Source organism: Tachysurus vachellii, chromosome 1, assembly GCF_030014155.1.
Source record: "Tachysurus vachellii isolate PV-2020 chromosome 1, HZAU_Pvac_v1, whole genome shotgun sequence".
In the NCBI taxonomy this organism is placed as follows: domain Eukaryota; kingdom Metazoa; phylum Chordata; class Actinopteri; order Siluriformes; family Bagridae; genus Tachysurus; species Tachysurus vachellii.
The window spans coordinates 5,764,858-5,780,868 of NC_083460.1; the positions used below are offsets into that span (position 1 = coordinate 5,764,858).

Sequence of the window (16,011 nt, forward strand, 5' to 3'; positions counted from 1 at the left end):
TAATTCTCTAATAAAAGCATCTTGACTATGGAGATCTACATTCTGTGTGGCTTCCTTCCAAGTTTAAACAAAGAAGAATTTTTTTGCTTTCATGAAAACAGATGTTCAGAAAGAAGATCTGTTTTCATTGATCGGACCCTCAGAGGGAATCAAGCGGTGTGGTAAATTTCCACACAGCACCAGGACTAATCTCTGCTGTAGGCTTTGAGGGGTGTGGACATTTTCACCAAGATGTCCTGATTTAACCCTACAAACTGGAAATACTATAAATTTGATTTTAAATGCAAACTTGGAAATGTATGCAAAAAATACACACACACATGCGCACACACACACACACACACACAAACACACATATTATATCTTATTTTTTTATATCCTCCTTTATTCTCTTTTTAATAATAGGCATCAAAAGACCTGATAACCGTATTTCGTTGTTGTTGTTTTTTTTTTTTTTTACCATTGTTTATGCACAACGACAACAATGAAGTTTATTTATTAATTTGTTCATAAAAGAAATTAAGTAAAGAACATACAGTAGGGGTTAGTTCCTCTAATCACTTCTATCCGCTATGTACTGTTACTTCTTCGCAATCCTCCAACTCTGGAAATTAATAAAACAAAATAACAGCTTGTTAAGCTAATAAGAAACTGGCTAGCACAACCTCGACCATCCTGAATACTCAAGTCTTGTAGACATTTTGTAACATTATATAACTAGAAATGTTATATAACTATAAACATTACAACTCATTTTCAAAAATGTTCAGTTTGTGTACTGTTTATGTATATTGTTATTATGATTATTGTTATTTTGGCAGTTGCATTTAAAGGAATCTTGGAGGTCTGGGATGATGCAGCCCCTCAACACCCCCTCTTCCTGGGATCTTGTGGAAATTTTCCACACGAGCCACCAGTTTAATCTCAGCTATAGGCTTTGAGGGGGTGTGGAAATTTCCATAAGGATGTCCTGCTGAAACAATGAACAAATCTGAAATATTCTTTTGTTTAGGTTTTTAATTTAAAAAGGTTTTCTGACGTGACCTTTTGGGCCTGTTTGTAACATATGGCTAATGTTAATTACAAAGAAAGCGACCAAATCTAATCTATGGCACCCAACATTAAGTTAACATTAATTTGTATGATTGATCAGATGTAATTGGTTATAAGAAAGCGATTAAATAACTTTTTCATCGCTAAATATTGGTAAAAGATCACTATGGAACAGGCGTTTACAAGAATTAAAATTTTCATCCAAATTTAAGCTTGTGTCTGCTTCATCTGTTACCATGGCTACAGAAAAACAGGTTACATAATTTGTTTTTGTTCTTTCTGACAGATGATAAAGTGTACATGAGGTGAAGATGTGGTGATATAATAACACTAAATTTTAACCTATCATGTTCTCTTCTACTGTATGTGAAAACTGTGTGGAAATATTATGCACATAATCGGATAATGTGATGCTTTTGTCTGCATTGTTTATAATGAGAGGAACTGTGCATGACTTGGGGAACTAATTTATTCCCTATCAAACCAATATCATCTACTAAATCATAAATAACCCTAAGACAATCTATTCTTATTGTTTGTTTTCCAAGTTGGCATGCAACACTTCATATGAAAGCTTCAGATAAATAAAGTTTCTGTACTCTTTATAATTGGATACAGTCAAAGAATAACATGGTTTTTTAACACGATAGTGTGTCCCTACGTCTAGATACATATGTGAAATTAACACAAACATCACAATTAATGTTTTCTGTTAAAAGACCATCGCAACCTTGTGACCAGGACGATTTCAACACCTTGTTCTTTTGTGGGAAAAACAATACATTTTGCAAGACATTTATCTAAAAATTTATCCTTATAAACAAACAAACAAAAACAAAAATTAGATCCTTCAGAAGGGATCAAGTGTTGTGGTAAATTTCCACGCAAGACCAGTGATGATCTCAGTGATGATGTAGTCTATAAAGGGTGTGGAAATTTCCACCACGATGTTCTGCAGAAAGCTTTGTTTTGTTTCTTGTGCTGACAAAGCCAGTTTGTAAAACCCGTTTGTATTTAACAAAAAAAATGCTTGAGGTTAATAACAAATGACTTGCGTGCAGATAATTATCTAATTATCTCATCAAATCTAAAGCGCTTAAAAGGCAAACCTGATGGTCAAAAATTTTTTTTTAATATTATATAACCGCTTCTCATCACCTGACATTCTGTAAAAGATCACAGTAAGTGGATTGGGCGTTGATGAAAATTTCCAGTCCCTTACGTCTGCCTGTAATTATAGCTACAGATATACGTTACATACAATACAAGCAGTAAAAACACTGAAATGTGCATGACAAGAGGTTCTTCAAAACCAGGGTTGGGAATCTGTGCACTTACACATATGGCATGTTTTTTGGATGTATATACTGATATGATTACCCATAGTAGAGATCCATTATAGAGCTTATACTGTATAAGCAAAGAAAGAAAGAGCTATGACTTTGCTGACGGCTGAACTTATTAACTTGTGATAGAGAGTGACATATGGGTGGAAATGTCAGTTGTTTGTTTTCCAGAACGCTACAAGTAAATATTTTAAAGATCAAAATGGCTGTTGGTAGACTTTCCCTTTCATCAAATCTTAGGATAATACTGATCATAGGAATGTTTAAAACAAGGCCACATTTTTTTTTTTTGCCTTTTCACTTTCACCGCATCATGTGTGCATAACATAATCTTGAAGAGACCTTGAATCAGGCTGGCTCACAGCTCTAAACAATTGATAGCCTGAGGAAGTTTTACATTCTAGATACACTACATGTCCATTTTCACGTACAATTAGGTCCATATATATTTGGACACTGTCTTCGTACTTTTGGCTATGTATGCCACCAGAATAAAATGAAAAAAAAAAAACAACATGATGCATTTGAAGAGCAGACGTTCAGCTTTAATTCAAGGGGATGAACAAAAATATCAAGTAAAATGTTTAGGAACTGCAACCATTTTTATGCACGGTCCCCCCCATTTTCAGGGGCTCAAATGTAATTGGACAAATGAATATAATCAAATCAAATTTTTAATATTTTGTTGAAAATCCTTTGCAGGCAATGACTGCCTGAAGTCTGGAGCCCATGGACATCACCAGAGATTGGGTTTCCCCCTTTCTGATGCTTTGCCAGGCCTTAACTGCAGCTGACTTCAGTTGATGTTTGTTCGTGGGTCTTTCTGCCTTTAGTTTTGCCTTCAGCAAGTGAAATGCATTTTCAATCGGGTTTAGATCATTGACTCGGCCATTGCAGAATATTCCATTTCTTTTCCTTAAAAAACTCTTGGGTTGCTTTTGCAGTGTGTTTTCGATCATTGTCCATGTGTACTGTGACATGCCGTACAATCAACTTTGCTGCATTTGGCTTAATCTGGGCAGACAGTATATTCCTATACACTTCAGAATTCATCCGGCTGCTTCTGTCACATCATCAATAAACACCAGTGACCCAGTGCCACTGGAAGCCATGCATGCCCATGCCATTACACTGCCTCCACTATGTTTTACAGATGACGTTGTATGCTTTGGACCATGAGCTGTTCCAAGTCTTCGCCATACTTTTCTCTTCCCGTCATTCTGCTAAAGGTTGATCTTAGTTTCATCCGTTCAAAGAATGCTTTTCCAGAACTGGTCAGGCTTTTTTTTAGATGTTTTTTGGCAAAGTCGAATCACCTCCTGGAGAGTGTCCTTCACTTGGCTGGATGTTGTGAATGGGTTTTGCTTTACCATGGAGAGGATCCTGTGATCATCTACTACTGCTGTCTCCCGTGGACGGCCAGGCCTTTTTATGTTGATGAGCTCACCATTGCATTCTTTTTTTCTCAGAATGTACCAAACTGTTGATCTGGCAACTGGCCTAATGTTCCTTCCATCTCTCTGATGGATTTGTTTTGTTTTTGAAGCCTAATGATGGCCTGTTTGACTTACATGGAGAGCTCCTTAGAACGCGTGATGTAGGTAACAGCAACAGATTCCATGTGCAAATACCACACTTAGAATCAACTCCAGAACTTTTACCTGCTTAATTGATGAAGACATAATGAAGGAATAACATACACCTGTCCATGAAACAGCTTTTGATTCAATTGTCCAATTACCTTTGGCCCCTTGAAAAAGGGGGTGGCTACTCTCAAAAGCTGTAATTCCTAAACCCTTCCTCCAATTTGGATTTAAATACCCTCAAATTAAACCTGAGAGACTGCACTTTCTGCCCACTATACCTATACAACTATAGCTTAAATGTGTTTTGGTAAATAAATAAAAAAAAACAAAAGATTTTGCCTGTGTCCAAATATATATGGACCTATCTGTATGTTCTTCCAATCAGTTCTTCCACTAGCAATTTGGAATGTTGCTGTGAAGACTGTTGTTCAATTCAGTGATGGCATGCAGTCGGTATTCCAATTCATCCCACAGGAACTGAGGTCTGGGCTCGGTGCAGGCCACTTGACTGCTTCTGAATCGACCTCGGCTTTGTGCACAGGAGCATTGTCATGCTGGAACAGGTTAATTCCAGCAAAGGGAAATCATAACACTACAATATGTAAAGATATTCTAGACAAGTACATATCTCCAACATGGTCTGTGGTACACACTCACTCACTCTCGCTCATTTTCTAGCACTTATCCAAACTACCTCAGGTCACGGGGAGCCTGTGCCTATCTCAGGCGTCATCGGGCATGAAGGCAGGATACACCCTGGACAGAGTGCCAACCCATCGCAGGGCACACACTCTCTCATTCACTCACACACTCACACACTACAGACAATTTTCCAGAGATGCCAATCAACCTACCATGCATGTCTTTGGACCGGGGGAGGAAACCGGAGTACCCGGAGGAAACCCCTGTGGCACGGGGAGAACATGCAAACTCCACACACACAAGGCGGAGGCAGGAATCGAACCCCCAACCCTGGAGGTGTGAGGCGAACGTGCTAACCACTAAGCCACCGTGCCCCTCCTGTGGTATAATATAATGTATATAGTACCGAATACTAACTTTCTCTGCCAAAGAAGTCAAAAATGTTAAAGATTCCTTTGAAAGACACCCCACCTACCTCTACATTAACAACCTATAAACTCATGTGAACAAAATATTGGAATTAATTTTCCATTTTGCTAAAAATACACCATCTTGTTCTTATATGCATCGGTGTGCATGGACACATGGAAGAATGCCCTCCCCAATCAGAAAATCCATGCTCTCTGACTCCCTCTGACAGATTTCTAAATCATTTGACCTGAAGCACATCATCTCACACAAAGCCAGGACAAGGACCTGCGGCAAATATTGGGATCTCAAAAGAAACAGCAGGTCAGTTGCAACTTTGTAGTAATTACAGGAAAGGAGAAAAAAAGGAAGACATCTATTGACGCTCAGATGCAGGAGCACAGGATATAATTCAATACAAGTCAATATACAATCAAATATCTATAGACCGACTAATAAAAAGAAATGCGCCATTAAACTAATAAATATATGTTATACAAATGATTCATGACGTATTAGGAAATGCATGCTACAGTATAAGGGACTCACCTGAATATTTCTGTTTATCCGGACAAGATCGAACAAATTTTATGTATGTGTATGTAATATTTGCTTAGAAAAAACTCTAGTCAGAGGGTGACTCAGTGTGTTGTAACTTCTTAAGACTGTAAAATAAATGGTTGATTATACAATGTCTCTGAAGGCTGAGCCAGTACAGCTGACCTCTTTTCCCTTTTAACTCAGTCAGCCTTCCTACTAACATGAAAGCATTTCAAAGCAGCAGACATTCAAACAAGTCCCAAGCTTTTGTAGTACTGCCTCCGCTGCTCGACATTTTAAACTTAAAAATCAGAAACAACACATTGCTGCCTATCTGAGCAGGTTTCCGTCTATAAACCGATGTTTTTTATATATTCATTTTTTATCATAGACTACATGTTTATTTATATACACTGATTTGCCAGTCAAAAAAACTGGTATACCTAATAAACTGGCAACTGCACAACAAGCTTTTTGTTTATTAGGACTGATAATATACATGTATGTTCTGGCTGATGTTTTTTTTTTTTTTTTTTATTCATTTTTATTGATCCCTTCCTTTTCCACAAAAATCTTAAGGCTACATCTATAAGGTATATATTTCTCTTCCCGTCTGTAATCACTGACAAGGAAACCATCTCAGATCTTTGGGACTATGGCTGAGAGGCAGGACTACATGGAGGATGGAAGCCCTCTTATCAAGGCGGCTGAGTTGGGCAAGATGCGTCTGGTTCGGCTGCTGGTGGAAGGTGGCGCCCAAGTCAACGAGCGTAATCAACGGGGTGAGACGCCTCTCCTAGCCATGTGCCGAGCACTGAGGACTGACCAGTCTGGAAACTCTACCTCTCTGAGGCTTATTCGTTTTCTTCTCCAGCACCATGCTGATCCCAACGCTCAGGACAAGTCTGGGCGTACACCCCTCATGTACGCTTGTATGGAGCGTGCCGGAGCTGAGGTGGCTACAGCCCTGATTTCTGCTGGAGCTGACCCTAGCATCGAGGACTATGTCGGAGGTTCTGCGCTGGTCTACAGCATCAATGCTCGTGACCAGGATACTATCCGCGTGCTCCTTGATGCTTGCAGAGCTAAGGGGCATGACATCATCATCATATCCACAGATCTCAGCACGGGTGGTGCCACTGTTAGCCGACGTTATCTAAACGTGCCTCCATCACCCGACACCTCGCCTGTCGCCTGCATGTCCCCTTCCGATATCGAGCTCAAGACAGGCTCACCAAACTCTGAGACTGAAGGAGAGGGTATCTTCAACTTCAGAGCTTCGGGGAGGAAGGGGAGCAGAGCAGCTTCTCCTCTGTTTCTAGAGCCGGAGGCATCAGACCGGCAGCGGCTAAGTTCAGAACCCTGGCTAGCCATCCACAACTTGGCACACCTCAGTCGCACCTATGAAGAAAGGATTACAAAGAGAGCTGTGAAGGAAGAAGAGGATAAAGAGGTGAAGCACTGCAGCCATAACTCCTTAGATTGGCAAGTGGATCAGAGTAGCTCCTCTAAAGCTGCTAACCTCAAACCCGGCAGAGCATTTTGCAGAAACCACACAGAGAACTTTGCTCCACCATCTCGAGCACAGCTACACAATCGACGCAACACTCTACCTGCACTGCCAGGACATAATTTACTCCAGCTTCCCACCTTATCACTCAATCTCTCCAGTTCAGACACACACCTACATGACCAGACCAGCACTATAACACTACCACCAGTTCCTACCAAAAGGAACCTCCAGCATTCTTCGAACAACACTAGCTCTTGCTCTCTAGCAGCTCCAACCGCTCACTGCGGATTTAACACCATAAGAAAATGGAAACCACAGGAGCAGTTAAGTTTCAAGCCCCAGGTGTGTAATACTACCTTCCTGCCTCCTCTCGCAGTCAGCTCCACTGCAAACATATCCACTCGCTCCTGTGGTGACGAGGCAAGTGCTGCTCCAAAAGCTGAACCGACCCAAGGCCATAAGCAGGAAGGCGCAAGGGGCCGGAGGCCTCCACGTCGCCACTCCATTCAGCTGGAGCAAATGAGACAGGAAGGTGCTACTGATGAGATCCTTTTTGTCTTGTGACATGGGGAAAAAAACTGAATACCACAAGTAGAACTGACAAACAAACAGAAAAGGACACAACACACAAACTGGGTCATTGAGATGTATATATATATATATATATATATATATATATATATATATACACGGATATAACAGGACATCAAATATATGTTGTTTATGTGATTAATAATACAGTACTGCTTATCCTTTTACTTAATCTTTTACCTTCAAAGACGTGTGGGGAAAGTTTGTACACCATTAGGTCACTGAAAAAAATGTACTGGCATCAAGAAACAATATGTTAGGCTTAAAAGAAAAATATATATATCCCGAATGCATTTTCCATTTGCATCGACCATTCTGAACCCGAATAAAAAATATATCCAATAATAAAAATTCTCCAATAACCCGCATGCCCGTCTTTACCGTTAGTACTGCTCTTTTGTACTGTACATATTTCCTAAAATGATTTAAAGATAGAAAGCAATTTCCTTGCAACAGAATGCACTGGCATGTTTGGACAGTAATAGCTGTCTATTGGAATGAACATGTTAAATCTAGCTTTGTGGGTTTTTTCTCATCTGAATTAACAATGGCATTGGTTTATTCTTCATGTACATCAGATCATCCTGAGGGTTGGGCTAATAATTAATATTTCTGCAAATCACTCACTCGTCAAAAACAGCTCAAATCCGTGGGAATTTCATCATTACACTCATAAGATTTACATCCAAAAAAACCCAAAATTTTTCCGTTAAGACGGAACACGCTCGCAAGCAGAAAAATGAAAGCAAGCCGTTCTCTTTCAACAAGTCTTTGGCAATCGTGACAACCTCAATGATTTTTTTTTAAAGTGTTTATTTTCACAATGCTGCAGTATAATCCAGAAAAAAAATGATGATGGATAAGAAGATAACAACAACCTCCTGATCAGGTTTTATCCCAGACCTGTACACTGTATATCAAGTAGTATACATCAAGTAAAGCATTCACAGGTTGCCTATGCCTAAAGTGGAAGAAATCCGCTGTTATTTTGACTCGGATTACTGAATAATCAAAAAACAAGCAGGCCTACTAATAATGTTAACTTGGACCTTAATGTGTTGTGTTGGTGCAGAGTTGCAATAAATATCAAGCATATTATTGTACAGTGCATGTCTTTGGCTGAATATTTAAGAACGCACACAAAATATTGTATCAGTATATCGGTGATGTCCAGTGTAGTATACAGTATGAGATTTGGTACATGGCTCTGGATTCCTCTTGAATGTGTACTACAAGCATTTGAAATGAATTCATATTGTATTCATAGTGTAGCACAATACACAGCACAAAATTTCATTTTACAAAATGGGATCATTCTATTACATCCAACAGATTAGATTTTTAGTTGTCTTAGATATACTTTAGTTTTGTTTGCTGTTTTTTTTTTTGTTTGTTTTAAAAACATATCTATTTAAAAACAGAGAAATTTAACAGATAACAGAGAAAACATTTAAAAAAAATAAGAGAAAATATTAGAGCCTTGTTATGGCTATGGTAAACACTGTACCAGTGCCAACCACTGGAGGATGCCAGGGACTACTAGATATAGGGTAATAGCATGTGATAATCTACAGCACAGGAAGTAATGTGGTATTCTATGCACAGTACTTATAAGCATTAGAAAAACAGTCCGATGATCAAAGCAGACTCTTTACCACCCTTGTGCACTGTGTAGACGTACGTGTCTGAGGCAGTTATCCTGCCTTGAAAACATCTTGCCACAAAGTTGGCAATGGTATGGCTTCTCACCCGTGTGTATTCGTTTGTGTGTGATCAGTCTCATCCTCTGGGTAAAGCCTTTACCGCATTCCTCACAACGAAAAGGCTTCGATCCGACGTGGCTCGCCTGTGCGTTTTGCCTCACAGGCGTCATGTCCGGCAATGAGAAAGTATTTGTGGATAAATGTGCATGCGAGTGTGGCACCGCACTGAAAGTCTGTCTGTGCTTGCTGCTGTTTAATGGCCTCGATGCTTTGATGTGACCCAGATTGTCTCTAATCTGTCCATATTCAGAACCTTTTGCAATGCTGCTCTCAAAGTGCATTTCTCTGTCAATCCTGACATGTGCAGAAGCAAACGAATCAACGTGTTTATTGGATGCGTTGTCAGGGTGCAAGTTCGGGGGATCCTTCATCAGCTGGGCCAGACACTGGTCTGTAGGAACTTGTTCATACTGCTCTAACCCGATACAGCCGTCAGGGACGGAGAAGTCATTTGCCGAGTTGCCTTCAAGGGACGGCCACAGATGCACGTCTCTCGGGTCCGTTTTGTGTTCAGAGCTCACGCTTGCATCTGCCATACTGTAATCTGCCCGTGGAAGACTCAGTTCCTGATCCACAAGCTCTTCCACCTGCTCGATTTTCATCTCAAATTCCAGGCTACTGAACTCGTCTTCATCGCACCTCGGATCTCTTTGCTTTCCTGGCTCAGGTGGAGCTCTGGGCTCTTTTGTGACATGGTGTGAAGATGCAAATGTTTTTTCAGGAAGCTGTGGTTTCTCTTCTTCAAGCTCTTGCACTGAACTCATTTCCATACGGTTCCCAGCTAATGATTCTTTTCTGCATGTCAACAAATCTGGCAGATAAATAAAGTATTAGTGAAACATGAAATAAATAATAGGTTCAGATGCATAACAATGAAAATATTTACCTGTAGGCAGGATTTCGGCCTGCACACCGACTGAACACCTGGCTAACGCGTTAGCCTGCACTTTCTTCAGCTCTTTCTCGGTGACCTGTAGCCGTTTCTTCAGTCCCTCAATCTCATCCTCCCTCCGTTTCATCTCCCGGTGATAAACAGCGCTGTCGTCCTGAATGAGCTGACTGATCTCCGCCACTGCTGCCTTCGTTAACACGTCCAATATGGCGGTTATCCGCGTCTGTAGCACCGCAGCGGCCATAATCCCTTATTAATAACAGAAATAAACAACACGCTTTCGAGCACCTGAGGCGAAATTGCCATCCAGTGAATTAGTAATGGTTAAATTACAGTTAACTGGTACAAGAAAAAGGTAGGTAAGGCTAGAAGTCACAACAGTGAGGTCACTTCCGGTTAAAAAAAAGAAAAGAAAAAAGGAAGTCTTATAAAGTCTTAAAAAAAGGAAAATAAATTATTTGAGTTGTTTCTTTTTCATAATAATAATAATAATAATAATAATAATAATAATAAAAAATATTAATAATATGCATAATTATATATATAATAAATACATTTTATATATAATAATAAAAAATGCATAATAATAATAATTCTAATATGCATATATATATATATATATATATATATAGAGAGAGAGAGAGAGAGAGAGAGAGAGAGAGAGAATAAATACATTTTATATAATAATAATAATAATAATAATAAATTATATATATATAATAAATGCATTTTATATATAATAATGAATATAAAATGCATAATGATACTAATAAATAATAATACTAATAATACTAATTATTATTATAAGCTACATAAACGTTAAATAGAATGTATATAGGAAAATAGCAAGATGTAGTATCTCCTTCGATTCATTTTCACCATTTCACGAATTCAAACAAACACTTCTGATTTATGCCACATGATTTTGTCTGGAGGTTATGTTTTATCATTCAATCATCATGAATATCCACTTTACGCAGATATGGTTATGATCCTGGGAACACACCCTGAATGGGACATCATTCCATTATTATAGGGCACCATGAACACACTCAATCACGAAATAATTTACTAACTCAACCATCAGCATGTTTATGCAAGATAGAATTTGGAGAAAACTCAGACAAGAGAACATGCAAGGCGCAGAGCCTGACTGAGCTCTGGATCAATTTGCTATGCCATTGTGCCACTGTGCCACCTAGTGTGGAAAATCAATTGTAATCAATTGAAATCAATTGTACTGGACAAAATTATATAAAACTTAAAGGATAACGTTAATGCATGGATATGCTAGCTCTTGTCCTTTATAACTATATTTTATTCATTTCTTTATCTTTACTAACTGTTTTATCCAGTCATGGTGTATTTAGAACTATAATTATAGGTCATTTGCAAAACCCCAAATCCTCTACAGTCAACAATACTTAAGTTAATCTTGCATGTTCGTAATTAAACTATTACGAAAAAATTGCAGGTCTAAAAAATTGTGTGGTGTGTGATTTATCAAGAATCTGGGATTAGCTTTTACCTAACCGAACTGGTCTTGTCTTCAATTATATTTAATTGTCCCTGATCGTTCCCCTCCAAAACATTAAAAACACCATAAACCGATTTTCTAGATATAGAAAAAACAAAAATAATTAGTCATTATGCCACAACTACAGAAAGACTTAGTTTTACTTGTGAAATTACAAGTTTGAAATTAAATCAAATTCATTCCTCTAACCTTTTGTTATAACGTTTGTGAGGCTTTCTTATTTAATTATAAATGACATGAAAAATAAATAATTATATGCTACATAGAAAAAAGCTTTCCATTTAATTTAAAAAAAGAAAATGTATATATACAAACTTTTGCATGTATCATGTATTGAAATATTTTGACAGTAGTAAATATTCATAAAGTAACAACTACTTCAACAATCCAATCAAAATAAAATGTAGAAGACACGTTTAGTGACTGGAGCTATGAGACTAATGTAACTAACCTGTAAACATAACAGCTTGTAGCTACCAGTTTAGCACAGTTTAAACTGCTTGCATGTATCATCACACATATATTACAGTCTGTTACCTGTTGATCAAAAAGTGATGCATCTTTATGTGGTTTCTGGTGCTGTAATCTATAAAAACAGTCACGCGGATGTTGAAATGCAAGAGACAATAGTAGCGGCCATCTCGAAGCTGAATCACTTCCTTACTCAGTCATTTGTACATTTGCTTGTTACTGGGGTGGAACATTTGATATATATCTTTTGGTATAGTGTAGCTTTTAGATATGATTTATTAAAATATGGTCCATTATATAAAAAAAACACTACCTTCAATGTTTCAGATAAAAAAAGTGAAGTTTTGAGGTATGTGTGATGATGTCACAATGCTAAACTGTTGAACAGAAACTTGTACTTGTAATCTATATTAAAAGAAAAATGACTAAAAAATGAAACAAAGAGGCAATCTTTAGACACCGAACAAGCCTTGGTTAACCAAATAATTATAATTATTACAAAATTGAAGAATAAAGACAAAGCTTTGTGACAAAACTGAATTAGATTATTGTTTAAACTTTTAGAAGGGCTTATATCTTGTTTGTAGTAGGTAGAAATTTCTCACTCCATAAAAAATTGGCCATTCGCTTCAGATAAAAGTCAGAAGTGAAGATGAGACATAATAGCAATATTGTGCATTTTACATTTTGTGCTATATTGTAAATTCAGTTAATGCTACACCCGTGTTTGTGTGTGTGTGAAACAAAAAAGGAAGGCCTGATTTGTATATCTGTGTCACCAGAAGTTGCAGACCTCTTCCTCGGTGTGGCTGCGCTGATGCAGTTTCAGCGAGTTTAAATGGGAGTACGACTTGCCACACTCCTCGCAGCTGTAGGGCTTCTCTCCCGTGTGGCAGCGCTGATGTGAAATGAGGTGGGAATTGCAGTAAAAGCGCTTGCCACACTGTAGGCACGTGTAGGGCCTTTCTCCTGTGTGGATGCGTTGATGAATCTTTAAGTAGAAGCGTGTGGTGAAGGTTTTACCGCACTGAGCGCAGCGTGAACTCTTCTCCCCCGTCCCCACACCGTCACCTCTGTGCTCGCTGGCTAGATTATGTGCTGCAGCATTAGCGTTAATGTTAGTTAAGCGACTGAGTCTGTGTTGACCGGCATCACTGTCTGTGGTTTGCTGATATTGATAGTGAACAGTGTTTTCTTCTCTTGGGTTTGGGGATGCATTTGTGCTGTGATGTGCATGATCTGCATTAGTAGTGTCTTGTGATGTCTCAGTTCTCATGTTGAAGTCCTCTAATTCAGGTGAGTCCCAAATAACACTGGGTTTGGCATCATGAAGACCTGCATAATAAAGGACTAAATGTAATTAATTTCATGCTACGTATAAGAAAAGAAACTGTCTGAAAACATCATTAGGGTGACTAAAATACTTCCGTGCCTCACCTTCTTCTGATGTGTTGGATGCATGACGCTCCTCCTCCCAGCACACACGAGTCTCCTCAATTTCTATATGAAGAATAAAAGTGTGAAACAAGATGTGACTAACACACACAGGAAATGAAAATGAATTAGCTAAATGAATCATAAGTGTGTTAAACAATGATTCCAGTATATGTATGTGCACCATCCAAATACTATCTGATCAGCAGTGGTCCCTTTCTGCTGATGGATGTTGTGGAATATGGATTTAAAACACAGGCTCAACCTGATCAAATGACTAATGAGTGTAATTGGAATACAGATGGATATCTAGAGGAAGATTTCTGTTTACCGTCTGCACTGTCCCATGGCTTCAGCTCGGTTCTCTCCTCTTTAACCTGAAACGCTTCTGCGCTGTTCTCCTGCAGTAACAGGAAAGGTTAAAAAGCGAAAAGCATCACAAGTGAAGGGAAATATTTTAAAAGACTAATTTTACCTTTGCATTAGAAGAAGCATCCATACGCGTGTCTGTGTGAGTGTCATTAGGTTCTGTAGTTAGGAGGAAAAAAATGTGACTATGTCTTTATATGTTTTAGTCAATGGTGTTCAAAAGGTCATAACTAATAAGTAAACTCACCCAGTACCATTTGTTAAGCATATTGTTTATTTCTCTCTCTCGTGCACGCGCGCACACACACACACACACACACACACAGGAGGTGATTTAGAATAGCTAATCCACCTTTACGTCTGGTTTTGGGAGGTGGGATGAAACTGGAGAACCCGGAAGGAAAGACACAGCGACACTGGAGAAACCTTTACAGAAATATGGGCCACTTAGATAATTTATTAATTGACTAATTTCCAGAGATGCCTTTTGTGGAATAATATAACATTAAATGTATGTATGCATGTATGTATGTATGTATGTATGGATGGATGGATTTATGGATGTGACTGAACAGCACGTAGGAAACATGATGTACAGCTCCCCTCAATTTTCTAGCAAGCTTCCTCCTCTATCTCTTTGTATACACTGAAAATTGTTCTCCAAGTGTGATGTCTTTCTGATTTTACAGTCAGAATAAAAGCCAATAAAGAAAGGTCACTCTATAAGACTATTTTCATCCCGGTAAGGTTTTTTTTTGCCCATTCATGGTCCCTGATGATCCCCAACTCGGGTTAAATGCTTCTTGATCCTGCTTACCTTGCAGTGCAGCTGTGATGGTCACTTGTACAGCTACAGACCGGCGGTTAGCAGCTGACTGGCGTGTAGCTGCAGCCTGTCTCGCTGATCTAAGCTCATTTTCTGCGTATTGTAGTTTACACAATAGCGCCTCGACCTCCATTTGTCTCCTCGCAATTTCTGCTCGCAAAAGTGCCGAATCCTTATCTATAACCTTAGTCATCTCTACAAGTGCCCCCTTGGCAAATCTTTCTATTATGGACGCTAACTGGGAATGGATATCGACAGAAGACATTGTTCTCAGGAAACGAGGTCTATATTTGTAATGCTGGAGGTTTTACACACAAAATAACAATAAACTACTTATAACAGCCGCAATGTTAGAAGCCTACAGTGTCCAGGGACTAAATAAAATCAAATGTACTTCAATACATTTAATACAATAACCGCTATCTTCAAAAAGCAGTCGGTTTAACAAAATGTTTACATTTGTTAGCACCGAGAGTTCACTTCCGCGTTCACTGACGTCACTCTACATCGTCCAATAGCGTTCCACTTTCGTAAACGCTGACGTTTTAGTGGCTAACTGCTAACGTCAGAACAGTAACATTTTAAATTACTATAGTTAGCAAACATGGCGTACTATTTAGTAAGGCATTGTGTGAAAAAAAGGACATACATTTCAATTTTACAAGACAATATCACTTTATTCGAGGGTAAATGTCTAAAACTGGCACATCATACATTATGTAAACAAACCTGTATACGAAGTTACGCATGAACTGTAGGGCAATTACGTTTTACACACAATTTAGTCTTTGTTTTCATTTTTTGTACATTACCGATATTTCCCAATTTTTTAATTACAATGTAATTTGTAAAATACAATTTGTGCTTCTCAGCCACTGCATTTACACAGTAGTTTAAAAAAAAAAAAAAAACCCATATACAATAGACTATTACACAAATTCTGTTGAATATTTATGGGCAATATATATATATACACACACATATGTATGTATATATATATATATATATATATATATATATATATATATATATATATATAT

The 16,011-nt window shown here is 38.3% G+C and overlaps 3 protein-coding genes across 3 annotated transcripts; 1 reads left to right on the forward strand and 2 right to left on the reverse strand.

The window, feature by feature from the left end:
- The first annotated feature begins 6,134 nt into the window (after window positions 1–6,134).
- Window positions 6,135–7,652, forward strand: LOC132861561 (ankyrin repeat domain-containing protein 34B). Its single transcript, XM_060893190.1, has one exon. The coding sequence runs from the start codon at window positions 6,231–6,233 to the stop codon at window positions 7,650–7,652; it is 1,422 nt and encodes a 473-aa protein (XP_060749173.1). The 5' UTR covers window positions 6,135–6,230.
- A 1,482-nt stretch (window positions 7,653–9,134) lies between these two features.
- si:dkeyp-68b7.7 (zinc finger protein 184) lies at window positions 9,135–10,716 on the reverse strand. Its single transcript, XM_060869781.1, has 2 exons — window positions 10,329–10,716; window positions 9,135–10,253 (listed from the first exon to the last, which is right to left on the reverse strand). Exons 1-2 carry the CDS (start codon window positions 10,576–10,578, stop codon window positions 9,331–9,333), a joined length of 1,173 nt encoding a protein of 390 aa, XP_060725764.1. The 5' UTR covers window positions 10,579–10,716; the 3' UTR covers window positions 9,135–9,330.
- Window positions 10,717–12,106: 1,390 nt separating this feature from the next.
- si:dkeyp-68b7.5 (zinc finger protein 572) lies at window positions 12,107–15,487 on the reverse strand. The gene is made up of 5 exons (XM_060869795.1): window positions 14,963–15,487; window positions 14,252–14,304; window positions 14,108–14,177; window positions 13,780–13,842; window positions 12,107–13,677 (listed from the first exon to the last, which is right to left on the reverse strand). The coding sequence occupies exons 1-5, from the start codon at window positions 15,234–15,236 to the stop codon at window positions 13,118–13,120; spliced, it is 1,020 nt and encodes a 339-aa protein (XP_060725778.1). The 5' UTR covers window positions 15,237–15,487; the 3' UTR covers window positions 12,107–13,117.
- Window positions 15,488–16,011: the final 524 nt, after the last annotated feature.

Coding starts and splice junctions, on each gene's coding strand:
- si:dkeyp-68b7.5 (XM_060869795.1), bottom strand. CDS start 15,236: ATGTCTTCTGTCGATATCCATTCCCAGTTAGCGTCCATAATAGAAAGA. Junction 13,843..14,107: donor GCCATGGGACAGTGCAGACG/GTAAACAGAAAT, acceptor TTCTTCATATAG/AAATTGAGGAGACTCGTGTG. Junction 13,678..13,779: donor ATCCAACACATCAGAAGAAG/GTGAGGCACGGA, acceptor TTTATTATGCAG/GTCTTCATGATGCCAAACCC.
- LOC132861561 (XM_060893190.1), top strand. CDS start 6,231: ATGGCTGAGAGGCAGGACTACATGGAGGATGGAAGCCCTCTTATCAAG.
- si:dkeyp-68b7.7 (XM_060869781.1), bottom strand. CDS start 10,578: ATGGCCGCTGCGGTGCTACAGACGCGGATAACCGCCATATTGGACGTG. Junction 10,254..10,328: donor GGCCGAAATCCTGCCTACAG/GTAAATATTTTC, acceptor TTTATCTGCCAG/ATTTGTTGACATGCAGAAAA.